The sequence below is a fragment of the Saccopteryx leptura genome, chromosome 3, assembly GCF_036850995.1.
Source record: "Saccopteryx leptura isolate mSacLep1 chromosome 3, mSacLep1_pri_phased_curated, whole genome shotgun sequence".
NCBI classification, from domain to species: Eukaryota; Metazoa; Chordata; class Mammalia; order Chiroptera; family Emballonuridae; genus Saccopteryx; species Saccopteryx leptura.
Genome location: NC_089505.1, coordinates 128,898,469 through 128,925,391, shown reverse-complemented (window position 1 = coordinate 128,925,391; position 26,923 = coordinate 128,898,469). Strand labels below are relative to the sequence as shown.

General features: G+C 39.4%; 1 protein-coding gene across 3 annotated transcripts in view; it reads left to right on the top strand.

The window, feature by feature from the left end:
- USP24 (ubiquitin specific peptidase 24) overlaps positions 1 to 26,923 on the top strand; it is a 150,359-nt gene that overhangs the window by 74,121 nt on the left and 49,315 nt on the right. For all 3 annotated transcript variants that reach the window (XM_066376390.1, XM_066376389.1, XM_066376388.1), the window contains 17 exons: positions 2,703 to 2,769; positions 2,897 to 3,007; positions 3,713 to 3,811; positions 3,900 to 4,073; positions 5,591 to 5,676; positions 5,856 to 5,949; positions 7,117 to 7,272; positions 10,334 to 10,431; positions 14,176 to 14,271; positions 14,813 to 15,041; positions 15,996 to 16,155; positions 17,680 to 17,835; positions 20,290 to 20,360; positions 21,269 to 21,429; positions 23,607 to 23,668; positions 25,151 to 25,342; positions 26,423 to 26,540. In XM_066376390.1, the coding sequence (XP_066232487.1) occupies positions 2,703 to 2,769; positions 2,897 to 3,007; positions 3,713 to 3,811; positions 3,900 to 4,073; positions 5,591 to 5,676; positions 5,856 to 5,949; positions 7,117 to 7,272; positions 10,334 to 10,431; positions 14,176 to 14,271; positions 14,813 to 15,041; positions 15,996 to 16,155; positions 17,680 to 17,835; positions 20,290 to 20,360; positions 21,269 to 21,429; positions 23,607 to 23,668; positions 25,151 to 25,342; positions 26,423 to 26,540 (2,130 nt within the window). The remainder of the gene's footprint in view (positions 1 to 2,702; positions 2,770 to 2,896; positions 3,008 to 3,712; positions 3,812 to 3,899; positions 4,074 to 5,590; positions 5,677 to 5,855; positions 5,950 to 7,116; positions 7,273 to 10,333; positions 10,432 to 14,175; positions 14,272 to 14,812; positions 15,042 to 15,995; positions 16,156 to 17,679; positions 17,836 to 20,289; positions 20,361 to 21,268; positions 21,430 to 23,606; positions 23,669 to 25,150; positions 25,343 to 26,422; positions 26,541 to 26,923) is intronic.

Sequence of the window (26,923 nt, the reverse complement as noted above, 5' to 3'; positions counted from 1 at the left end):
GATGTAGTCCATCTTTGTGACCCAGGTTCTCAATGATTCCTCTTATAAACCAGAATAGAAATGCACTTATGAACTATTAGATTGGGATTTCCATACTGCTACTTCTTTAAGTAGTGTGCTTTTTTGCACTTTTTCATTTTACTCTAAATTGTTATATATTGGACTAAAGAACAAAACCATATAATAGTTTTTAAATATTCTTATTATAAACTGTAGACAGTTAATAAGAATGTGTAATGACAAAGTTGCACTTGAACCAGGACATTGTTTCTATCTTATTTTACTAGTTTTTTGTTTGTTTGTTTGTTTAGCGAGAAAAAGAAGGAGGGAGGGATGAACAGGGACAACCAGACAGGAAGAGAGAAATGAGAAGCATCAGTCCTTTGTTGCGGCACTTTGGTTGTTCAGTGATTGCTTTCTCATATGTGCCCTGATGGGGCGGGGGGGGGGGGGGCTCCAGCCAAGCCACCAACCCCTTGCTCAAGCCAGTGACCTTGGGCTTCAAACCAGCAACCTTTGGGCTCAAGCCAGCAACCATGGGGTCATGTTTATGATCCCACGCTCAAGCCGGCAACTCTGCACTCAAGCTGGATGAGCCCGTGCTCAAGCCAGCGACTTTGGGGTTTCAAATCTGTGTCTTCAATGTCCCATACTGATGTCTATCCACTGTGCCACCGCCTGGTCAGGCTTATTCTACTAGTTTTGAAAGAACTTTTTAGTGACCATAACTGTTCCTGTGGAAGAAGTTATTCTTTCATCTCTACAGAATTTTGCAGTACTCTCTGGGATATAATTCATTATTGAGGCATTATTAAAGCAGTGCACTTAATAATTCACTTACAACATTTAGATATTTCTAAAAGATTTTTCCATCTGAATATCAAATTCTGGTTCCTGCTCATGAACTGAAAGAATTTAGAACTCTGTTATATGTATTCACAAAACTGTTAATATCTGTTTAACTAACTTTTTAAAGTGAAATTTCCATTACTGCTAATCAGCATACCAGACTAAGTGTTAGAAAATAGTAGTACCTCTTTCAGTTTTAGAAATATGCCTGTTTGAAATACCTAGACTTTCTGGAATAGCAAATATTTAAAGGTGTTTGGATTTTTCATTTCTGAATGTGAACACGTGTAGCGTTCTCTTTAATAAAGCATGGGGCTATGACTAAATAAGCTGCTGAATGTTAGAGCCCTATTAAAGTCATCTCTTGGTATCCAAAGGGCATTGGTTCCAGGACAGAGAGATACACACACACAATCCAAGTATGTTTAAGTCCTTTATATAAAGTGGTGTATTATTTGTATTAACCTATATTTGCATGTGGTTACAGCAAGGTATGCCTGCACATCACTTCATTTGTGTGGATTCAGTGTAGTGCTCAGCTCATATAATGCAAATTTGTGTTTTGGAAGTGTGTGGGTTTATTTTTAATACTTTTGATTGAAAGTTGTTAGGATCCATGGTGTGAAACCCAGATATGGAGGGCCAGCTATATTTCAAATGATAAGCAAATTTTCATAAGTCTGACCATGTATGTGTTGATTTAAGTACTTTGAAAACCCTTATGATAATTCTTATATTTTAAGTTTGAACTATACAGAGTGTTCAAAAATGAACACTTGTTTATTCTTTATTTCCTAATTCTTAACCTAATTAAAACAAATAATACCCTAAGTGTTTATCAGTAGATGAGTGGATAAAGAAAAGATGGTATATATCTACAGTAGAATATGACTCAGCCATAAAAAAAATAATGAAATCTTGCCATCTGCAACAACATGGATAAACCTAGAGGGCACTGTGCTGAGTGAAAGAAGTCAGACAGGGAAAGACAATACCATATGATTTCACTAATATGTCAAGTCTGAGAAACAGTAAATGAACAAGCAGGATAGAAATAGACTCATAGATAAAGAGAACATTTTGATGGTTGCCATATGGGAGGGGCTTAGATGGGTGAAAAAGTTGAAGGGATTAAGAAGTACAGATTGGTTGTTACATAATAGTCATGGGATGTAAAGTACAGCATAGGGGATATGGCCAGTAATATTGTAATAACTATGTGTGGTGCCAGGTGATTACTAAATTTTTCAGAGTGATCACTTTGTAAGTTATATCAATGCCTAATCACCAAGTTGTGCACCTGAAACTAATATAATATTGTATGTCAACTGTAATTGAAAAATAAAACATTAAAAAGTAACAAATAGCAACTTTTTATTTGTGGAATACTTCTGGTTTGCATTTGTCTGCTAGTTTTCAGGCAGTTTAGAATGTTGATTCCATGTGTTCACAGAATTATGTGGCATATTTTAGTTATAAGATTGTGAGAGTCAAGCTCACTGATTTTTTTCATTCTTGGTGGATTGACATACAGTTAGGCCTGGAGACCTAGAGGAGATCCAGGTCCTCTATTTATGGAACAACTGTTTAAAAGAAAAAGAAGAGGAAAGAGAAAAACAGGAAAGGAACTGAAGGGAGAGTCAGGCTTCTCCTCCCAGTTCCATCTGTGTGCTACAGCTGTGACCTGGTTGAGTTACTTCCTTCTTGGGTTAAAGGGAAATTTAGTCTTTGCAAATTTCAGTCTTTACCAGTGGGTGCTAACTATGATTGAGGTTTTGGTGAATCAAACTGAAAATGAACTCAAATCAGCAGTTCATTTCAAATATGTCTTAAAATTTTTTTTTAATCCCTAGATCCACTAAACTTGTCATCATTGAGAGATTGCTGCTTCTGGCAGAACGTTATGTGATCACTATAGAGGTAAGCCTCTCTTTTTTTTTTAAAGCAACTGAACATTCCATAACTAGACTCAGTGTGTTAGGTGTGTATTTTTGAGATGTTTAACAGTGGCACTGTGTATCTGACTTGTTTTACTATGTTTTTCAAGGATTTTTACTCTGTTCCACGAACTATTCTACCTCACGGTGCCTCATTTCATGGACATCTTTTAACTCTTAATGTTACCTATGAGTCTACCAAAGATACCTTCACTGTAGAGGTAGGTTTACATTGAGCTCTGCAGCTATTTTCATATTGTCTTGTTATTTTTCATAACCCTATTGATTAAGATATCTGCATGAGTGACTCTTCTAAAAGCTGTTTGGTAAGCAAATTTAGAATAAAGACCTGAAATGAAAGGAAACTGATGGGGTATAAAGCAGACACTTAGGTAAGCATATAATATCAGGTAGTGGTGAGGGTTACAAAGAATAAATAAGAATAAAGCAGGATAAGTTGGTAGAGATGATGGTTATACATGAAATACCATGTTAGATAAAGGTGGACCGGGAAGATCTGAACACAGACTTGAATGAAGTGACAGAGCAAGTCATTTCTAGGGAAAGACATTCCAAACAAAGAGAGCAGCAAGTACATAGGCCCTGGGGTGGGGTTTGCTTGGCTTATTAATGACAAGCAAGGTGGCTGGTGTGACTTTGAGAAAGGAGAAGAAAGAATGGAAGAACTGCTGTGGAAGAAGGACTTGTGGATTTTATTCCATGTGTGATGGATGGAGAGGGATTGGGGTGAGGAATAGGACTTTTACTTACAGCAGAAGGGGAGCCTCGTGGGGCTGGGATTCTTGTCATTGGTTTTTTGCTGTTCTCAGCTTCTAGAACAGTGCCCAGTACACAGTAGATGCAACTTACAGTTGCTTAAATGAGCAAGTAAATGCATTACAACAATGCTTAATTTTATTTTACAGGCTCACAGTAATGAAACCATAGGGAGTGTCCGGTGGAAGATAGCCAAGCAGTTGTGCTGTCCTGTGGATAATATACAGATATTTACAAATGATAGTCTGGTAGGTTTAAAAAACTGTGGCCCTCTAGCCTGATGTAATACATCCCTTTTCCTTTTCCTCTTAATAAGTAAGAAACCACTTTTTGCAGCTGACAGTGAACAAAGATCAAAAGCTACTCCATCAGCTGGGCTTCTCTGATGAGCAGATCCTTACGGTGAAGACTTCAGGCAGTGGGACCCCATCCGGGAGCTCAGCAGATTCCTCCACCAGCTCCAGCAGCAGCAGCAGTGGGGTTTTTAGTTCCTCGTATGCCATGGAGCAGGTATTGAGGGAGACATTTCTATTTTAAAACAAGATTTTAATCGTTTTGCCTTTAGCCATTATAGACTTGGGTGATTGTGTCCTTTTCTCTCAGACAAATCCTGACTTTCCAGAATTGTATCACTGAGAAACACTGGGCATCAATTGGGAGAAGGCACACAATTCATCAGTCTTCTGGACCATAGACTCTTGTGGTTCCCTGAATCATTCTGCCTGGCTACTGCTTCCTATTCCTCTCATATATCTCTCTTCATTGGTTTTCCTTCTACTGGGTCATTCACGTTAGCAGTTACACATGCTGTGTTATTCCTACCATCATAGAAAAGCTTCCTCTTCCTCTCAGTTCCACCTTCAGTTCCTGCTCTGTTCTCTCCTCCCAGATCAGCAGAGCTCCTTGAAAGTGTTGTTGAAACTCTTCTGCCATCCTCTTTTCAGGCTCTTGTCAAGGTTTTCTGTCACTTCCACATCTCAGTCCTCATTTTCTTGATGTTTCAGGAGATCACTGCCCCCTGAAGTACTTTCTTTACTTGGCTTTCAGACCTTTGTGTGACTGTGTCTTTTAACTTAGCATAACCTTGCTGTAGATATCAAAGGACTCTTCAGGGTTAGTGTCTGTATTGTGAATTTTTTTTTAAGTTACAATAGAGTACTTATACAGTACTTATGTAGGGGTGGACAAAAGTAGGTTTACAGTGTGAGCACACAAAATAGTTTCTTCTTGTATTATTATTTATTATTCTATTATTTTCCATACAAACAACTGTAAACCTACTTTTCCCACCCTTGTATGTAGCAAGAATTTAAGAAAGAAATTTTATTCAGAATGGTATTGTGACAGTTAATTAGGAACAATAACAATGTATATACCATCTTCAAGTTTAACATGTTTACACTATTTCATATTTATCCTGAATTTATTTAAAAATTCCCCCTATATAAATACATTCTGTAATGATGTCTAGTTTCTTATTCCTTCTAATCAGAAAATAGTACTTTGATCATATCTGAATCTCTTCTATGTACTTGTATTCATTTTTTCTTCTTACCATTAGTAAAAAACAGGGTAACTTCTTTTTCTCAACTTAGATTACACATATGCCTATATATTGTATAAGTGTGTGTGTGTATATTTATATATACATCCTGCTGTAATTTTGCTTTTAAGTTTCTCATTGCTTTGTGTCCTCATGACAAGCTCTCGTCAGCTTTCAGCATACCCACTCTCCCTTCTAGTAATTACACTTGCCCCTGTTTAACCTCTCATCTTCTGCCTGCCCTTTGGTACCACAGCTTCCACCAGCAGGCAGATATCAGAATTGAGAGCCCAGGGAGTAGCACACTGGAAGGCTGGCAATCCTGACTCTGTGTTCCCATGGGTCCTTCAGTGCAAATAAGAACTGCCCTCAAGTTTTGTAGTGGCCAGTCTTTCAGAACTAATATTTTTATTGTTGGTATGTTTACTTAAAAAAGAAAATTCTTTTGTAAATTTCTATTCATGTTTCCCCTTTTTTCCCATAGGAGAAATCCCTCCCTGGTGTTGTGATGGCACTTGTGTGCAATGTGTTCGACATGCTTTACCAGCTTGCCAATCTGGAGGAGCCACGGTAAATATTTATTAAGTTTGACAAAGAGAAAGTTATAAAGGTTAGGGAATGAAGTAACTTTGCACTTGAAGTGCATTGTTCTTTTACTTGAAGTGCGTTTTACTTTACATCTTATACTTAATGACTCTGTTAATTGAAACTGGCTCATCTGAAAAAAATTTAAATTTGAAAAATTTCAGGATAACTCTACGAGTACGAAAGCTTCTGCTCCTGATACCCACTGATCCAGCCATTCAGGAAGCGCTTGACCAGCTTGATTCATTAGGGAGAAAGGTATGAGTATCTTGGATAGTTATTTAACTGGCATGGAATATTATACCATGAGTCAGTGAAAATACAACATGAAATCATGTCAGGGTCATTTGATATCTTTTTCATAATGATTTCTCTTCTTTTGAAAAGTACTTTATAAATGGAAATCAGAACTTCATGTTGGCTTTTACAGTATCTAAATAGACTAAAAAATGATGTCAAATTGTGAAACTATAGAAAGGCTTTAATACCATCTATTTCTGCTTTCTTGCTATATGTTAGGATAGTGGTCGGCAAACTCATTAGTCAACAGAGCCAAATATCAACAGTACAACGATTGAAATTTCTCTAGAGAGCCAAATTTTTTAAACCTAAACTATATAGGTAGGTACATTCCTTATCGAGGTAGCACCCGCATGTGGTATTTTGTGGAAGAGCCACACTCAAGGGGCCAAAGAGCCGCATGTGGCTCGCGAGCCGCAGTTTGCCAACCAGGGTGTTAGGAGACCAAAGCCCCAGAGACATAACGTGCCCTGTCCAGGACCATACTCTAGTTTTGATCCTTCTCTCATGATGCTTCTCTGATTATGGTTGTTGCTTATGTTAGAATTGCTTGCATAAATAGTTTATCTTTTAATTTTTTCACTGTTGATACTTAAAGTTCATTTTATTTTTTAGGATATTGTCCCCTTATGTATATATTGAAATAGTGTTTTATCTATAATGTTGTTTATATTCTCAGAATAAATTAATTTAGAACAGAGTGTTTATAATTAAGTTACAGATTTTATATTTTAGTGGTTGACATTTAGATCAACTCAGTCCTTTGTCATATTTGGCTTATATATTAACTTGACTAGTACAGTTTAGAAAATTTCCAAAACTACCGCATTTTCAATCTTATAATTTCATTATCAGTATAGGTTTTAAAAACAGAAACTAATTAAGATGACCTTGTTGGTATTGCTTAAAATAGGGTTATATTGCTGTTGAGCACTTGCAGTTTGTGTGATGGAGTTGAATGTCTTGTTAATCATTATAGAGTGATGTGATTTTTATAAGATTCATTTTTAGAGGATGCTATTGATGTGAATTATTTTAAGAAGGAAAAGAATATTAGAATATGTACAGATATCTTTCTTTTTTTAATTTGTACTTAAGAAAATTCTTTTATTCTTTTAAACTTAGAAAACATTGCTGTCTGAAACAAGTTCTCAGTCTTCAAAATCCCCATCCCTCTCTTCGAAGCAGCAGCATCAACCGAGTGCCAGTTCAATTTTGGAAAGTCTGTTTCGCTCCTTTGCCCCAGGAATGTCCACCTTCAGAGTGCTTTACAATTTAGAGGTAAGAAATCCTATTTGTTTCCTTTTTTTTTTTGGGGGGGGGGTGCTTACTGAATCATGCTTTCCTATGACAAAAATAAGTAAACAAATTTAAAAATCAGTTTTTGAAAAGCGCAAAATAGAATATAAATTGAAATATATTTTTGCCTTTGTAAATGTTCAAGTTATTTTCAATTTATACCTATTTATATATTGTTATACTTGCAAAATGGCATCTAAATAAATTAGAAAGCCTTATCTATTAAAATGTGTCATTACCTTCCTCTAGAAGTTTTGCAAGTGTATGTATAATATCAGTTATTAATCCTGAGCCTTCTTGTTTTTAAGTGCATTTTAATTTTTTTTAAAAACTATTGTAATTTGTTGACATTAATGAAACAATGAGGAGTTTGTCAGAAGGCATCTTAACATTATTATTTCAAAGTTTTTAAAAAGCCATTGGAAGAATTTGAGCAAAATAAAATTTTCATTACCCATCTCCCCAAAGTAGCTTTAAAGTAGTAAATTTAGGTCAGTAAATATTTACTAATTATTTATCATCTATAGGTCATCATGATAGTTAAAGGGTCAAAGTTGAAAAGACAATGTGTTTATTCCAAGGCCTTATGAATAAGATATCAGGGAGGCTGGATATACTGAGTCTTGAAAGCAAAGCAATAACAAAGCAATGTGGTCGAGTGATCAGGTAGAAACAGCGCTGCTCTGGGGGCTCAGGGGTCAGCCCCTGGGCCATGTTCAATCTGGAGAAAATAAAACCCTAGATGATTTTGCTTTGACCTGGTAAGTTTTATCAGGCAGTTATTAAAGAATCCAATACCTAAGAAGCCTTAATTATCAAATTATTATTTTCTTGAGTAGATTTTTATATCATATTAAAAATCATAATTGCTAAAAGGTACCTGCTTGGCCATTTTTTCCAAGTTTTATTTCATCTGACAATCTAATTAGGAGTATGTAATGATATGCATTCATTTTTATGGTCTACTTGTTGCTTGTATGTTCAAGCTGTGATAACATGTCATCTTTGCCTGAAAACAATTTTTTTTGTCAAAAGATAGATTGGATTCAAAGCAGAAAATATTTAGCAAATATTTTTAAAATAAAGCATATCCTTATTTCATGTGGGCATTTAAAATAGGTATAATATACTAAAACAAAATTGTTTGGAAATTTTTGGCCAATTTAAGCTTATAAATTTTGAACTTTTCATTGCTGCAAGATTTCTCATGTGCTTTTGAATGATTATCAAAAATGTTAAGGTATAAATTTTAGCACCTGCATTTGAGAGCTTCTAGAAAAACAGAATGGTCCAACAGTGGGTCTAGCTTGTCATCAGCTATCTAGATTGCACTATCTTAGAACCGAAGGACTCAGTAATAAATACCTCCAGTACAATTTTAGGACTTCTGTTAACTGGTAATTCCTTGAGTAGATTTTCCTTTCCTTTAGACAACAGAAAACATTTGGCAAATGTAACACTCCCAAAAGCACTTATTTTTACTGTTACCTGAAAGGTTAAATTCCTTGCATTTTGATCTTTAACTTATATTTGCTTACTAGGAAACTTCAAAGTGGATAGTCCACATACCCATTCCTTCAAAGAAACATTTCATTTTCACTGAATTTATGTTCATTAAGTGTGTACATGTGGCTGTCGACAGTCAGGAGGGATTAGAATTACAGAGGGGTTTTATTTTCCTGTGTAGTGCTCGTAATCCAGGGCTGACAAAACTGTGTCCTAAAGGCAACTTAGGAAAAAAGCATCTCTTTTTTTAAATTAAATTTAATGAGGTGACTGATCAGTAAGAGTATATAGGTTTCAGATAAACATTTCTATAGCATTTGAACTATCGATTGCATTGTATGCCCATCACCCAAAGTCAAATCATTTTCTGTCACCGTATATTTGTCCCTCTTTATTTCCCTCCCCCCAGGTAACCATTTCACTGTTTTCTATGTCTATAAGTCTCAGTTTTATATCCCACCTATGTGGGATATATTTTAAAAAGAAAACATCCCACATTAAAAGTTTAAACTCATAAAACCCCCATTGATTCTTGGAGCAGAATTTTTTTTTTATTTAAAAATAGAACTACATCTAGTTTAAAACCTTGGGGTAATTGAGGCAATGAATCTTCTAAAAAAAATTTTAATCATAATAACTAAGTAAGCAATTCTTTACTGAGTACCTGTTTTGTGCCAGTTCATTATACTAAGTACCTTAAGCTTGTGTTACCTTATTTACTCCAAACAATCCTCTGGTAAAGGTGTAATTATTATCCCAGTTTAGCAGATAAGAAAACTGAGGCAGAAAGGAAACTTATATGCCTGAGCTTTTTCAGCTCGTAAGGGGTAAAACCAGAAGATGAACTAGATTTGTAGTCTCATACTATAGTTAAACAATCCTCTGCCGTAACAAAAGACTCAGTTCAGCTTTCCTTTAGATAGGTGTGACAGTGTCATAAAAGGGGCTTGGATATTAGGGTGAGTCACAACTGGATTTGACTTCTAACCATGTGACCTTGAATGGGAGGTCACGAACCCTCTCAGGTCATAGTCTTTACCTGTCAAGTAAAATACATATGCTATCTATGGTGAGATGAAGAGGTAGTGTATGTGAAGCACCTCATCTTACACCTCATACATTGTAAATGTTCAGTGAGTAGAAAAAGTTGGAATCACTAGTGGGGAACTCATCTAGCATTTTTAGTAAATGGACTGTTTTATAAAACAGTTTATATACTTTTTCAAGAACACATCTAGCATATTATATAATGTGTCTGTTCTTATCTAAACCTGGGAGACTGAGACATTCTTGTCTGCTAGTGTCATGAAAAGAACAACACATCAGCTTTCTTCAAAAAAGGTATTTCTTGCTAAGTAAATAGAACTTGGATAATGTGATTATTTGTGAAACATCAGCCTCCTTGTACTTCTGGAGGAAAAACAGCATGCAGCATTTAAAGAGATTGTGACTTGAGTTGTCTGATTATTTTATTTACTAAAGGAGTAATTTTTGCTGGAAATGTTGGGGTAATTAATTGTGTTTATCTATTTCCAAGGTTCTAAGCTCCAAACTCATGCCAACAGCTGATGATGACATGGCAAGAAACTGTGCAAAATCCTTCTGTGAGAACTTCCTCAGAGCAGGAGGTTTGAGGTTAGCTTTCAATATAACGTTACGTGAACTGCAGAAAATGATTGTATTACTTTCATTATCTTCTCTTGCCAAGCCTTGCTTATATAACTACAGGGTATTATGTGAAGCATTATGAGTTATAATAAAAAGGAATGATGTTTCAGTCGTTGGAACATTTTAATTCACTTTATGACTTTTGATTATTCGGAAAGCTTGAAGCATGTCTTTTTTCCTGCTGGTAGTGGGGAAATTCTCAGGAAGAGGAAGGGAGGCTGTATTAGTTTCTGTTAATTCCCACAATAGTTTGTGAGAAGGTGAATTTGATTCCTAGTAGTCCCTGTTGTGTGAAGCATTAATTCGGAGGATGCAAAGATAAATTGGGTGTTACCTCTACCATTGAGAGGCTCGTGGTTTGACAGTTGTTATAACTTTTAATACAAAGACTTATAGGAAGTGTTTTGAGAAAGTGCAGCTTAGGGAAAAAGGTAGTGGTTAAATTGATTAAATTTGTTTGGGGTCGTAAAAGTAGGAAATGCTTCACAGAAAGTGACATTTGAGCTGGGAATTGTGAAATGAATAGTCATTCCCTAGGTGAGTACGGAGGGCAAGGGCATGCTGAGCCAGAGGCGGGGTGGGGACAAGTGAAGCTCTGAAGTACGTGGCCTCGCTTGGGAACTGCAGTAGCCTGGTGAGGCTAATGCCAAGGGTAAGGGAGAGAAATACATGAGGAAGTGTAGGTCACACTGAGGAATTTCAATATTATCTTGTATACCATGAAAAAACAGGAAGTTTCTAAGCCAGGAGTTACCTAGAACAGCTACTCTGGCAGCAGTGAAGAATAGAAGTGGGAGAGACAGGAAGAGCCGTTAAGAGCTGTGATAGTGGTCCAGAGAAGAGATGACAGGCTCTAATTTAGGGCAGTGGTAGAAGGGCCTTTATGAGGTAAAATAGGCAAGTCTTGAAACCTTGATATATGATGATGGTAGGAACAGTTATAGAGTTGCCCTATAATTTCTAGCTTGGGAAAGTGGGTAAATGGTGACTCTCTGGTCCTTCAGGGGAATAAACATGGAAGGAGATGGAGGAAACAGCAAGTCAGGAGAAATGAATTCCATTGCATGAGGCCCCTGTGAGCTGTGTGAAGTAGATGGTTTGGGCATGATGCTTTCGAGAGAAGGGGAGTGTGGTGTTAGAGATTTAGGGGAGGCATCAGTGTGTGAGTACAGCCATTGAGGTACAAGCAGCTGACAGAGTTGAGTGGCAAGTGTAAGAATGGGAAGTAGAATCCATTAGGGGACCTCTCTGCTTTACAATGAGTGACAAAAGGGGAGTGACAGTACTTTGATGGGAAGAATAACTAAGGGGAAAGTTTGCTTTTTCTGTTTTAATTATAACTTGGAGAAGACTTCATTCTCGTTGTAGCCGACTAAAAGGGGCCAATGAAGAAGACAAGAATAAAGATGAAAGGGGAATGATCGATTGAGGGGCTGAGTTCTACTGCAGTTGAAAGGAGAGTTGCTCTAGGACAGGGGTCCCCAAACTACGACCCCGCGGGCCTCATGCGGCCCCCTGAGGCCATTTATCTGGCCCCCGCTGCACTTTTGGAAAGGGCACCTCTTTCATTGGTGGTCAGTGAGAGTACTCTATGTGGCGGTGGTGCAAAGCACGGCATCACTCACGTACAGTACTACTTCCGGTGACGCGGGATGCATGCATCACGGCTCCGGAAGCGCGTCATATCACTTGTTATGGCTAGCAGTGACAAATATGGAACCGGACATTGACCATCTCATTAGCCAAAAGCAGGCCCATAGTTCCCATTGAAATACTGGTCAGTTTGTTGATTTAAATTTACTTGTTCTTTATTTTAAATATTGTATTTGTTCCCGTTTTGGTTTTTTACTTTAAAATAAGATATATGCAGTGTACATAGGGATTTGTTCATAGTTTTTTTTTTGTTTTGGGGGCTTTTTTAATTTTTTGTTTTGTCTTTTTTTCCGAAGCTGGAAACAGGGAGGCAGTCAGACAGACTCCCGCATGCGCCCGACTGGGATCCACCCGGCATGCCCACCAGGGGGCGATGCTCTGCCCATCCGGGGCCTCACTCTGTTGCGACCAGAGCCACTCTAGCGCCTGAGGCAGAGGCCACGGAGCCATCCTCAGTGCCCGGGCCATCTTTGCTCCAATGGAGCCTCGGCTGCGGGAGGGGAAGAGAGAGACAGAGAGGAAGGAGAGGGGAAGGGGTGGAGAAGCAGATGGGCGCTTCTCCTGTGTGCCCTGGCCGGGAATCGAACCCGGGACTCCTGCACACCAGGCCGACGCTCTACCACTGAGCCAACCGGCCAGGGCCCATAGTTTTTTTTTTAGAGTCCGGCCTTCCAACGGTTTGAGGGACAGTGAACTGGCCTCCTGTGTAAAAAGTTTGGGGACCCCTGCTCTAGGAGGAAGTAGGCATACCATTTCCTCCATTAGTGAAAACCAGCTGGAAGTTTGAGCATGAGATAGTGGAAGAAATCCTGTTCAGAGGCCTTGAAGGGAAGAGAAATTGACTGAGACCATGAAGAAACAAAGGGGGTGAGAAACAGAGAGAGCTGAAGGAGTGCCCACGCACATGAAGGCCTACCTAGCACACATGTAGTTTTGTTCTTTGTTCAGTGTTGCAGAAACATTCTTATAACAACTCATTTCAGTTACTTGGCCAATTATAGAGCTGTGGTAGTCAAGGCATTTTACTCCTGGCTTCTTATATGTGTGTTAATTTACATGCTGGGATTATTCTAAGCACAGGGAACAGAGCAGTGACTAGATTAGACAAGCCATGGCTTCGTGAAACGTACTGTCAGAGGGTGTGGGGGAGACAAACAACAACGGCGAAAGTAAAAGTACAAGTGTATATCAGGTGGTGATAAGAGCTATAGAGAAAAATAAGACAAGGAAGAAGGGATGGAGAGGGTGATTTTCAGCAGAATGGTCAGGAAAACCTTCACTAATTGAGTGACATTTTACAGAGACTTGAAGGAGGTATGGGAGCGAGACCCTGAGACAGACACCTGAGGAAAGCTGTCCGTAGGAGCAGCTGCTGCCCCTTAGCGGGACTGACCCGGTGTCTGCAGGGACCAGCAGGAGGCCACTGTGGTTGGGGCAGAGCAGGGCAGGAAGCCAGGGGGATGAAAGGTTACAGACATATTGGAGGTCAGGCTATGTAAGATCTTACAGGCTACTGTGAAGATTGCCTTTTTTCTGTAGGAAGTAGGAAGCCTTTAGAGGATGTTGTACAGAGGAAGAGGTCGTGGTCTGACTTACATTTTAAAAGGCTCGCTCTAAGTGATCTCTTGAGACTAGATTTTGGAGGTGGAGCATCAAGAATGGAAGCAAGGAGAACAGTTAGGAAGCTTCTGCAGTAGGCTATAGTGGTTGTGAAAAACAAGCTTTATTGAATACACCAATTCTAGATATATTTTTGAATTGATAGTTCTACTGGTACCTCAGTGAACCCAAACCAGTTAGTGGGAAGGGGAACTAAGCAAACATTCTATCTTGGGTATCTTTCTTTGGCTTAACAATGAGTCTTAATTCTAAATGGACCAGGAAGGTTATAGGCATCATAAGAAATCATTGTGATAAAGATATGTGTGATTCGTTTTATATATAAGGATCTTGTAGAAATTTAGAGTCATTGATAATATTTATTAGCAATTCAATTACAGAAAATTTCTTAGGAAAGAAATAGTCTTTAATATTCTGCCTTTTTTCTCTTTTTTAAAGTTTGGTTGTAAATGTCATGCAGAGGGACTCCATCCCATCAGAAGTTGACTATGAAACAAGGCAGGGAGTTTATTCTATCTGTCTACAGCTCGCAAGGTATGTTAATATACTGCCTTAATCTCACAAGGCAACACTTGACTTTTACTTTTCTTACTAATCCCGTCATTTTAAATACTATGATATGACCCTGGCCGGTTGGCTCAGCGGTAGAGCGTCGGCCTGGCGTGCGGGGGACCCGGGTTCGATTCCCGACCAGGGCACATAGGAGAAGCGCCCATTTGCTTCTCCACCCCCCCCCCTCCTTCCTCTCTGTCTCTCTCTTCCCCTCCTGCAGCCAAGGCTCCATTGGAACAAAGATGGCCCGGGCGCTGGGGATGGCTCCTTGGCCTCTGCTCCAGGCGCTAGAGTGGCTCTGGTCGCGGCAGAGCGATGCCCCGGAGGGGCAGAGCATCACCCCCTGGTGGGCAGAGCATCGCCCCTGGTGGGCGTGCCAGGTGGATCCCGGTCGGGCACATGCGGGAGTCTGTCTGACTGTCTCTCCCCGTTTCCAGCTTCAGAAAAATACAAAATAAATAAATAAATAAATAAATACTATGATATGAGTTTGAATGAGTCTACCTTTTTATTTCCTTTTAAGATTTTTACTTGTTGGACAAACTATGCCCACGTTATTAGATGAAGACCTCACCAAGGACGGCATAGAAGCACTTTCTTCTCGCCCATTCCGAAACGTCAGCCGGCAGACGAGCAGGCAGATGTCCTTGTGTGGTACCCCAGAAAAGTCATCCTACAGACAGTTGTCAGTGTCTGATAGGTCTTCTATCAGGGTTGAGGAAATCATCCCTGCTGCACGAGTTGCAATACAAGTAAGTGATTTGTGTGCTCAAGAATTATTAAGTACCTCCTATTTAGAAAGGACTGGTTGTGGGAAGAGGCCATTCAGAAGTAATTGAATATTGATATAAATATTGCCTTAAAGGAATTTATGGTAAGAGAGAGACCACTAGTGCAGAAATAACTATAATTGAAAGTGGACAATGTCAAGTGTTATGAGAACTCCAAAGGTAAAAACTTCTATGGGCCTTCAGAGAAAGTAGAATAATTACCTTAACTTGTGGCTATCATGGATGATTTTACGTAGGAGGTAGCATTTGAAATTGGCCTTGAAGAACAGATAAGGATTAGGTATGTGGTGCTAAGTATGGAGAGCTGGAAAGAAGAGTTGTTGGAGCAAAAGGAGGGTTGTGAGCGAAGGTAGAGAAAAGCAGAGCCTCACGGGAGGGCACATGGTCATTCACCAGGCCAAAGTGCAGTGTGGGGAAGGGGGAAAACAGTAAAAACAAACTGATGGCAGGTCATTTAAAGCCAGTTCATGGAGACCAGAGAGACATAATGAAAGTCTTTGGACAGCATAGCAGCATAAAAAGTGGTCCTCCTGATCAGTGTTTTTCAACCGCTGGTCCACGGACAGGTCCACCAGAAATTTCCTGCCAGCCCTGCAAAGGAGTTAACCACCCTGATGGATGAAGGTTATAGACCCAGTGATCTTAGTCAAATCTGCTTATATACACTGCTCACAAGAATTAGGGAATATTTTATAGTTTTATATTCATTTTGAAATATCTCCTAATTTTTGTGGGCAGTATAATTCTCTTATTTTCACCAGTCCCCAAGTATAAAAAGGTGGAAAACCACTACTCTTGATAATTTTGGGGGTGAAAGAGGCTCACAAAACTGAGACCAGTAAGAGGATTATAAAAGCCGGTGGAATGTGCTTCAGTACTGCCTTTCCTCATAACACTCTTTCCATGCTTCTTTAGACAATGGAAGTAAATGACTTCACTTCTACTGTGGCTTGTTTCATGAGACTCTCATGGGCTGCTGCTGCAGGACGACTTGACCTCGTTGGGAGTAGCCAGCCAATTAAAGAGAGTAATTCCCTGTTTCCTGCTGGAATTCGAAACAGGCTCAGCAGTTCAGGTACCGATTAAAAAGGATAAAGTAATTAGAACATTGGGCAATGAAGAGCTGTAAGAATCATCTCTGTAGGTTGTTTAGAGTCATAAAAAGAGAAAGCCTTTTCTCTTGTTCTTGAGCATCAATAAAAATTGATCAGCCTGACCGGTGGTGGTGCAGTGGATAAAGCATTGACCCAGAACATTGAGGTTGCTGGTTTGAAGCCCCGAGGTCACCAACTCAGAGCACAGGGTCATCAGTGCAGGGTCACTGGCTTGAGTGGAGGAATTGTCCACACAATCCCAAAGCTCACCAGCTTAAGCCCAAAACCTGTCAGCATGAAAAGCCCAAGGTCACTGGCCTGAGCAAGGGGACACTGGCACGGCCCCGGTCAAGGCAGTATGAGAAGTTCAATTTACAATAAAAGTGAAAGCAGCTACGAGTTGATGCTTTTCACCTTCTCTCTCCCTTCCTGTCTCTCTCTCACACTCTCAAAAAAAAAAAAATCCATCAAACTATACACTTAAGATTTGTGCACATTACTGTATGCACATCATACTTCATTTAAGAAGAAAAAACATTTATAAACACAGAATAAGTGGAAAAACCAAATCAAATGGTTTTTATCTTGCTGAGTGTAAAATGTCAGGAGGCCAGTAATTGTGGCTATAATAAAGATTCATCTAGAATTCCTACCTGAAAAAGTCATTTTCTTGGTTCAGCCATTTATTTTCTGTTAGGCCTGTATAAATAGCTTTCCTTTTCAGTGTCATTCGGTTTCCCTGTTCAATCTATGTGTGTGTGTATACCTCAATAATAATTTCTTTTAAGAGGAAAGGTAGAGAGATAGTGAGGCAGGCTCCCACAATCGCCCCAATCAGGATCCACTTTGGCAACCCCATCTGGGGCTGATGCTTGAGTACTGAGCTATTTTTAACACCTGAGGCCGATACGTTCCAGTGGAGCTATCCTATGCACCAACAGCCACACTCAAACCAATCAAGCCACTGGCTGTAGGAGGAGAAGAGGAAGTGAAAGGGGAGAGGGAGTGTGTGTGTGGGGGGGGGGGGGGGAAGCAGATGGTTGCTTCTCCTGTGTGCCCTGACCAGGAATCAAACCTGGGATGTCTATAGGCCAGGCTGACCCACTAGCCACTGAGCCACCGGCCAGGGAGCAACAATAAAATTTTTTAAATTTGTGACATACATACAATAAAGTGCAGAAATGTGTGTAATTCAAGATAAGGAACATTTCTAACATCCCAGGAAGATTCCCTCTTGCCTCCAAAATTGCACTCTTACTTCTGTCACCTAAAATTAGTTTTGCCTCATAAACACATTTTTAGTGCCTTGAAATGTGTTTTATGTACAAAACAGTTGGGGGTCACATAAAGTGATTAAGTCATTAAGTCTCTCTTCTGTCTTAGATCAAAGTGTCTTCTTGAACTATTTAATTTCACTTGAGGATTCTGGAACGCATTAAAAGAATATTAGAATATCCTACCTTTCCTGTAGGATCCATAGTAACCTTCTGCTTGCCCATTTGCAGGAAGCAACTGCAGCTCTGGAAGTGAAGGAGACCCGGTTGCCCTGCACGCAGGCATCTGTGTGCGACAGCAGTCCGTGTCAGCCAAGGACTCCCTGATCGCTGGGGAGGCTTTGTCTCTTCTGGTTACCTGCCTGCAGCTTCGGAGCCAGCAGCTGGGTATGGGGCGGGGGCTGCCTATGATTCATCTTCTTTAGAGAGAGGCCTGCTTTCTGTTGGGAATTATTTACAGTCCTCTATAAGTAAGGTCATATTAATGGAAATGAAAAAGGGAGAAAATTGGCATGTAGAAAAGGTAAGAATAATGCTAGAGTAGGTAAATTTTGAGTATTTATTGAGCACCTTATATATACAAGGTTCCACAGTAGGTAATATAAAAGGCAGTAGTTCATAAACTAGAATTATATACCAGTTCCTAAGCTGATACGGACTCCACTTAAAAATCATGAAACTTAAGATTTGCCTTTTTAACTTGATTGTTGGCTTTAGCAAAGTGGGGCTATTGTTAACCATACCTTTCCTGTTAGAACGCACAGGACCCCTTCCCTCATCACTGTCTCCTCTCTGTCTACACTCATTCTCTGGGTGATTTTACCCATTTTACAGCTTTAAATTCCTTCCATATGCTGATAACTAAATTTTCATCTACAGCCTGGACCACACCCTTGTCATCTGCACTTGGATATCAAATAGAGTTCCCAAACTAAATATGTCTGAACTGAACTATTGATCTGGCCCATGTCAGCCAAGAGTTTTCCCAACTTTTTATTAGCAGTTTTGCTCTGCCCAAAACCTTGGAATCATCCTCAATTTCTTTTTTTTACACCCCACTTCTAACCTGTCAGCATATCTTCCTTCAAACTTTATCTAGATCCTACCCCTTCACTATTATTACCCTCTGATCTGCCATCATCTCTTACTTGGATCATAGCCATAGTGCCCTAACTAACCACCCGGCTTTCACCGTTGCAGTTTTTTCTCCACACAGTAACCCGAGTGTGCACAGATCCTATCACTCCTCTATTTAAAACCTTGCAGTGGCTTCTCAGTTCACACAAAGTAAAAGCCAAGACTTCAGTAGGGCTCTTAAGGTCTGACACAGTTGACCCTTGATACCTGTGTGCCTTCATCTTCTCCTACTCTTCCCCTCACTCACTGTGCTTCAGCCACCCTGGCCTCCTTGATATTCCCCAGTACTCCAGGTACATTCCAGCCACAAGCCCTTGCACTGGCTGCCTTCGCCTCCTGGTATGTTCTTCTGCCATCTACACGGCTCTCTCCTCATTTCCTACATGTCACTTTTATAAAGAAATCACAACACTCCCCTCACCCCAGCACCACCTAAACCTCTCACCTTATTTTTTACTATTTCATTTACCACTTTATAGCACATAATATAATCTGCTTACTTGTCATGTTCTTTTTTTTTTCTTCTTTAAGTGAGGAGCAGGGAGGCAGAGAGACAGACTCCTGCATGCCCCTGTCTGGGATCCACCTGGCAAACCCCATACCAGGCAATGCTCTGCCCATCTGGGGCCACTGCTGCATTGCTCGGCAACCGAGCTGTTTTAGGGCCTGTGGCAAGGCCATGGAGCCATCTTCAGCACCTGGGCCAACTTGCTCCAACTGAGGGAAGGGGAAGAGAGAAAGAAGAGAGAGGGAGAAGGGTGGAGAAGCAGATGGTCGCTTCTCCTGTGTTCCCTAACCGGAAATCAAACCTGGGACATCCACATGCCTAGCCCACACTCTACCACTGAGCAAACCAGCCAGGGCCTTACTTGTAATGTTCATTGTCACCCACCCTTCCACAACTAGACCAGAAGCTCCACAAGGTTGGAGTCTTTTGTCCATTTTGTTCCCTACTGACTCTTCATACCCAAATACTGCCCCATGTGTGTTAGGCCCTCCATAAATATTTATTCAAGAATGAAGTCCTAACAGCTCCACTCTTAAAAAGTGTGCCAACACTTATGAGCTCTGTTCTTTACTGTTATTACTGATTCAGGCTGCCTGTTATGTAGAATCAATGATCATTATACATTTACTTTAACATCCAAATTCATTATGTAAGATAATCAAAATAAACATACAGAAAGGTATTGATCATTTATGGCACATCATAATAATATCCAAAATTATTTACTTTGAGCAAAAATCTTTTGAAGATTTATATATGAGAAGTATGTCATGACATGCTTTTGAACATGTCATACTTAGTTTAATTTTCCTAGAATTGTTTGATTTTTTAGGTATTTTCAAATAAAGATGAAAATATTATCATTTTTAAGTTTATAGTAGTATATATTTTATAGTTCACAAATATTGATAGTTTATAAAAGCAAGACATACTTATTCTGTAACTGGTATGTGTGAGGCATTGTACTAAAATGTGGAGGTAGGAAGAGGACCAAGATGTGGTTCTGCTCTTGAGCACTTCAGAAACTCACAGACGTGAAGGAGTTGTTGAAAGTTCTGAACTCAGTTCCATGTAGAAGAGATGAATTTCTGCTATAGTTAAGCTTAAGGAATTATTCAAAATTTTTGAAAATTTTAAAATGCATTTCCTAACTTAATTTTCCCCCTGCCCCCAATTCTCCCTATTCTTACCATTAGCCTCTTTCTATAACTTGCCCTGTGTTGCTGATTTTATCATTGATATTCTGCTTGGATCACCAAGTGCTGAGGTAAGGATTGTTTACATTACTTTATAAAAAACTCTTTGGTCCTCTTCTGTCTTTGGCTCTCTGGTACCTGTGACATTGTAGGGAGTACAAAAGGAATGACCATTAGCCCTCTCGGAGAGTCATACAAAGGGGCTGCAGACCACTCTGCAGCAAAGTGACCATTTGGACTCTCTGCCTTCCTTTCTATTCCATATTAAACAGAGTTAAAAGCCTAGTCCTATAATTAATTTGTGTTTGTTTATAACAAGCAAAATGTTACAGTCAGTGTTCAGTACCCAAAGCTAGCGAAGGCAGCTGGCATTAAGTATCAATATATTGGTCAAAATCAAGAAAAACCAAATTTGCTTAACCCAGGTGGCACAGTGGTTAGAGTGTTGACCTGGGACACTGAGGTCCCAGGTTCAAAACTCGAAGACCACTGGCTTGAGCAAGGCATCACTGGCTTGGCTTGAGATCTCACCACCACCACCCCTGTCAAGACATGTATGAGAAACAATCCGTCAATAAGTGATGCAACTGAGGTGATGCTACTCAGCTCTCTCCCTTCCTCTCTCTCAAAAAAAAAAACAAAAAACTAAATTTAAGCTATAAATGTTTTAGAATTTATAATTCTGATTTTCTTACATGACCTTTAAAATTAACTTTGAAACACTTGAAGAGTTTTTTTTTTATTTTCATTTATAATATAAATCTATTGATTAGAGTACTGTAGTAGAATGGTTTGCGAAATCAGTTACCAGAACACACTTGTTTTTAATCCTAGTTTATTCAGTGTGGCCTTTACCATTAATGATTGAAGCACTCAGATTCTTGTATCCTTCAGAGTACAGACTTGGCAGGAAAATCAATTTTTAAGTGGTCTCTAAGTGTGCTTTGATGAACTCTCTTTGCCACTAATGTGATTTCAGATTCGCCGTGTTGCCTGTGATCAACTGTACACTCTTAGTCAGACAGATACTTCAACTCATCCTGATGTACAGAAGCCAAATCAATTTCTTCTGGGCGTAATTCTCACAGCTCAGCTGCCTCTCTGGTCCCCCACTAGTATTATGAGAGGAGTCAATCAGAGGTACGTAATAAAGATGAGCTCACGTTATACAGAAATAATAGTGATTTGTGTACTGCTCCACTGTGCATTTTTGAGTTGACAGAAGAATTCCTCCTCTCTTCTTCTCACATTTGTGCCTGAAAGAGGGCATTTCAGTGTTTTCCCCATTCAAGACAGGAGAGTTAGAATAGTGCCAGACTTTCTTTCCTTCTATCACCCCCACCTCCCAGCCCCACCTCACCTGGTTGGTTGGTGAGAGCCTGAAATAATTTAAGTAAAATCACTGTGTAAAGGTCACACTGCTCATGTGCTCTTGTATGTCACTTTCTTCACTCAGCATACTTCATAACTCTGCATCTGGATGTAGCTGGGGAACCCTTCCAGCTTGCTTTCTTGGTTTTATGCATGCCTGTGCATGTCAGAGGGCTTGTGATCCAGGCTCTCGGGATGACTAAGAAATCCATTCTGCCTTTCCGGTCTCATCTCTGCTAGCCTGCATTCAGGTGCCCCAGTCTAGGCCTAGGATGGCAGATCTCACATAACCTCAGCTTGAAGCTCCTTTCTCTACCTTTTCTGCTGCCAGAGCCCCTGATGTGGGGCTTATAGGTGCCGCAGAGACTTGGGAAGTCTGTCCACTTTCCTTGTGTATAATGCTTTATAAATTACAGCCCTTGAAGGGAAGAAATGTTAAAGACTAGCTCCTAACATATAAGCAACCAAACTTGGTTGTTGTTTATTTTAATGTGGTAAAATTTACATAACAAAATATAACATTTTAACCATTTTTTAATGCACAGTTCAGTGGCATTAAGTCTATTCACATTGTTATGCCACCATCTTCACCATTCATCTTCAGGATTTTTTCATCTTTACTTGAAGCTATATACCCATTAAGAAGTCATTAAATAAAAGACTAATAAATTTGACCCCATAAAATTAAAATTTTCACCTGACCAGGCCGTAGCGCAGTGGATAGAGCGTCAGACTGGAATGTGGAGGACCCAGGTTCGAGACCCCGAGGTCGCCAGCTTGAGCGCGGCTCATCTGGTTTGAGCAAAGCTCACCAGCTTGGACCCAAGGTCGCTGGCTCCAGCAAGGGGTTACTTGGTCTGCTGAAGGCCCACAGTCAAGGCACATGTGAGAAAGCAATCAATGAACAACTAATGTGTCACAACGAAAAACTGATGATTGATGTTTGTCATCTCTCTCCGTTCTTGTCTGTCTGTCCCTATCTGTCCCTCTCTCTGTAAAAAAAAAAAAAATTAAAATTTTCTATATGGGAAAAATATAAAGTCAAAAGTCAGTTAACAAACTGGCTAAATAGATTTGTAAAATATTCAAATAATAAGCTAATTTTGATAATATATTTTAAAAGCTACTATAAATCATTAAACAATAGATGAGTTTGTTTTTTTTAAGATTTGCTAGAATTTTTTTTACTATGGCAAAATACATATAACAAAATTTACTCTTAACCATTTAAATTTTATAATATTTAATTTATAATATAATTCAGTGACATGTGGAATCTTGGTTCTTGTCGTCAATACATTCTTCATTCTTTTATGTATGTTTGTGATATGTGTGCATGTTCATTTTTAATATAGTAATAAGCATTTTAGAAATTAGAAAACGGAGGGAGCTGAAAAAAAGTATCCCTAGACACCTAGCTATAAGTAGTTTAAACCTTATTTAATCCTGGCTAAAACCTGTGGTCTTTACTAGTATAGTTGCAGAAAAAGCTTCATTGATCATCCTAGATAAAAGAATTTTTCTCTTACTGTTTTATTTTTCTTGTTAGCACTTATCACCAGTTAACGTGTATTTTTTTTATTGTCTGTCATTTTTGTTCACAGTTCCCCTAAGACAGATCTAAGCATAGTGCTCAGTAATACTGGTTTACTCTTGAATGAGTGAATGTAATGGTTGTATTATATATGCAATCGGTGTGTACATCATTACAAAATGCAATAGATTTAATGTTTCCTCTCTTTACACTATTATTCCTATAGTGTATCTGTATTAGTAAAATCATTAGTGTGCCTCTTGGCTAAAATATTTAAGTTGAATTAATGTAAAAGTAATTATTTTATGCTTAGGAATGTCTCTTATTCAATTGTTTCATGAACTTATAACAAAAGTGCTTTTTATTTTTAAATCAACTTATTTTTCATAATTGAAATCTATCTGTTTTTTAGGCTATTAGCTCAGTGTATGGAGTATTTTGATCTGAGGTGCCAATTATTAGATGATCTGACAAGTAAGTAAATGTCTAACTGATGTGGGACATTTGTATGTGGGAGGGGATTTGAGGGGGTGGGAAGGAATAGAAAAGAAAGCCAAATGGACATTTCTAAATCTGACTTACTATAGCTCAGATACAAATTAGATTATAGTTATTATTTGAAGCTGAATTTTATTTTTTTCAAAGTAGCATGTAAACCCATGTGCCAGTTCTCTATTGTGTGTCCAACTATTAATATGTTAAGATTTGTGAATTTTAAAAATTATCAAAGGCTTATGGCCCTGGCCGGTTGGCTCAGCGGTAGAGCGTCGGCCTGGCGTGTGGGGGATCCAGGTTCGATTCCCGGCCAGGGCACATAGGAGAAGCGCCCATTTGCTTCTCTACCCCCCCCCCTCCTTCCTCTCTGTCTCTCTCTTCCCCTCCCGCAGCCAAGGCTCCATTGGAGCAAAGATGACCCGGGCGCTGGGGATGGCTCCTTGGCCTCTGCCCCAGGCGCTGGAGTGGCTCTGGTCGCGGCAGAGCGAAGCCCTGGAGGGGCAGAGCATCGCCCCCTGGTGGGCAGAGCATCGCCCCTGGTGGGCGTGCCGGGTGGATCCTGGTCGGGCGCATGTGGGAGTCTCTCTGACTGTCTCTCCCCATTTCCAGCTTCAGAAAAATACAAAAAAAAAAAAAAAAAGGCTTATACTTTAATTACACTGATACAGAACCATTAGGAATAGTCTTTCTAGTATAGTCAATTCTGACAATTTTAAAGATTGATTATTGAAAGACAGTGGGACTCTCTAGTGAGGTATGTTGATAGTAAAAGAAGTGAGTGACAGAGTAAAGACAGGATTCATAGCCACTGCTGGTCCAGCTCTGGCAGACCCTGAAGTATCCCTTTTACCTCCCCATACAATGCAGTGAAAACAAAGCATGATCACTCCTTTTTACCCCAGTCCCAACTTCCAATAAGAAATCTTACTTTAAATCCTTGTTTGGAGGGGAAGTGAAATACTAAATACCAAAGATCAGAGTAGTTCTTTAGAGTTTAGCACGTTGTTTGGAAACTTGGACTCTGCTACAATACTGTTGACCTCTCTCCTGTATGGAACTCTGCCCTCTCTCAGCTTAGGTAACACTGCGGAAGCTTTGGCTCTCCTCACACCCTTCCATCCTTTCCTTCCCACCAAACCAGTAGCTTCTTTGGAAGAACTGTCTCCTTCACCTTATATCCCCAGCATATAGCGGTGACCTGCACAGAGGCAGCACTCAACACGTGTTTGGTTTATGATTGAGAGAGTAGGTGAGGGAAGGAATGAACATACTTGAGCCTTCAGAGATCTGTGAGCAGCCCCTATTGCCTCCTATTTATTAATGACAGGGTTTTGTTTTTTGGGTTTTTTTAGATCAATATAATGAAAGATTGGGACTTGACTTTGCTTAACTTTATTCAGGATTTTAACTCCATGAAGGGAAATCCTTCTTACTAATGGGTTTTTTTCTTCTTCTTCTTAGCTTCAGAAATGGAGCAGTTAAGAATCAGCCCAGCTACCATGCTTGAAGATGAAATTACTTGGCTAGATAACTTTGAGCCCAATCGCACAGCTGAATGTGAGACCAGTGAAGCAGACAACATCTTGCTGGCAGGACACCTACGACTCATTAAGACCCTTCTTTCACTCTGTGGGGCAGAAAAGGAAATGCTTGGTAATTATTGCTCCATCCTGTTACATGACAGAATAGCTCGTTTTCAGTTACTGCCATAGTTTTGTGTGTAATTGGGAAAATAAGATAGGTTCTAAGTGATCCATGGAAAATTGACCCTTCAGGCAATAAGCAATTGTCTGGATCTGTCCCAAACAAATTTCAGGTATTTCTTACCTGTGTCACTAAACTAAATAATTTCTCAGTGTTCAAAAGAGTTGGATCACATAACTTCTTAATACAGCGGTTCTCAACCTGTGGATCACGACCCCGGCGGGGGTCAAATGACCAAAATACAGGGGTCGCCTAAAGCCATCGGAAATACATATTTATTATACAATACGCGACCCACAGGTTGAGAACTGCTGTCTTAATACCAAGTAAAAATTATAATTCAAAGTTTTTTCTCTTTTTGCTGTTATGTACTCTATAAAACATAATCTATTGTATATCTTATTTCTTTTAAGGGTAATTTTCATCTAGGGAGGCAACTCCCAACCACCACCCTGGGTGCTGGAGTACATATGAGTCTCCTGGAGTTGTAAAAGCATATTCAGTATTATAATTATATTCAGAAAACAAATCAAAACAGTATCACTTTTATCACACAAACTAAGCTCTATTAAGATTTTTTTGGCTATTGGGGATACATAGAAAAGAGTGATTCTAAAGCAGATAAGAAGGGAAAATCATTTTTACCTACTAAAGGCAAGGTTTTAAGTTTCAAATACCTTTTATGTGGACTCTTCTATCCCCAAAGTATGAGTAATTCGCTCTAACCATCCAACATGTGGTATTCTTGGCATGTGTGTTTCTAAAGTGAAAATTTGACTCCTTTCACTCTGTTGTAAGCTCATAAAGGAAGGTACCCTCACTTGTCGATCTTGTATTCTGTCCCCTGACCCTACCAGCCATCCCTACCTCTCTGCTCCAAGAGCTTTGCCAAAAATTAAGCATTAAATGAAATGCCCTGCTGTTAGATAGCCTTAGGTGCCTTTGCTGCTATGATATGAAAATGCAAGACAGGATCTTTGAATTAAAATATATATTCATCCTCAACATGAATATTATGCTCTGTTCCAGGTTCATCACTCATTAAACCATTGTTAGATGACTTCCTTTTCCGAGCTTCTAGAATTATTTTAAATAGTCATTCTCCAGCTGGCAGTGCCGCCATCAGTCAACAGGACTTTCATCCAAAGTATGGAAAATGCACGTTGTGTTCAGTTTGGGTAAAACTTCTAATTCAAAACATTAGTCCAAAAAGATTTTCTTAACTTGGAGTTTGTCTTCTATCTTGTGAGTGTGCATAGCTTATAAGATATTATCCACTATATAAAGAAATGCATATAAAGAGGCTTAGGCTAAAGCCATACTGGCACATAGTAAGTGCTGAGCAAGTTCACTGGTTCCATTATTGTCATCAGAATGGAAGAGTAAGTGATAATGTGGTTAACTTAGTCAGTAACAAATTCCAAGAGAAACTGTGCTTGTAAAAATCTAGTTCAAAATAAAAGTCAGTAGGCTCTGAGTCTTGAGGGTTTCTTCTAGAAGAAAAGTACAGGTGCTTCTGTGCATGAACCT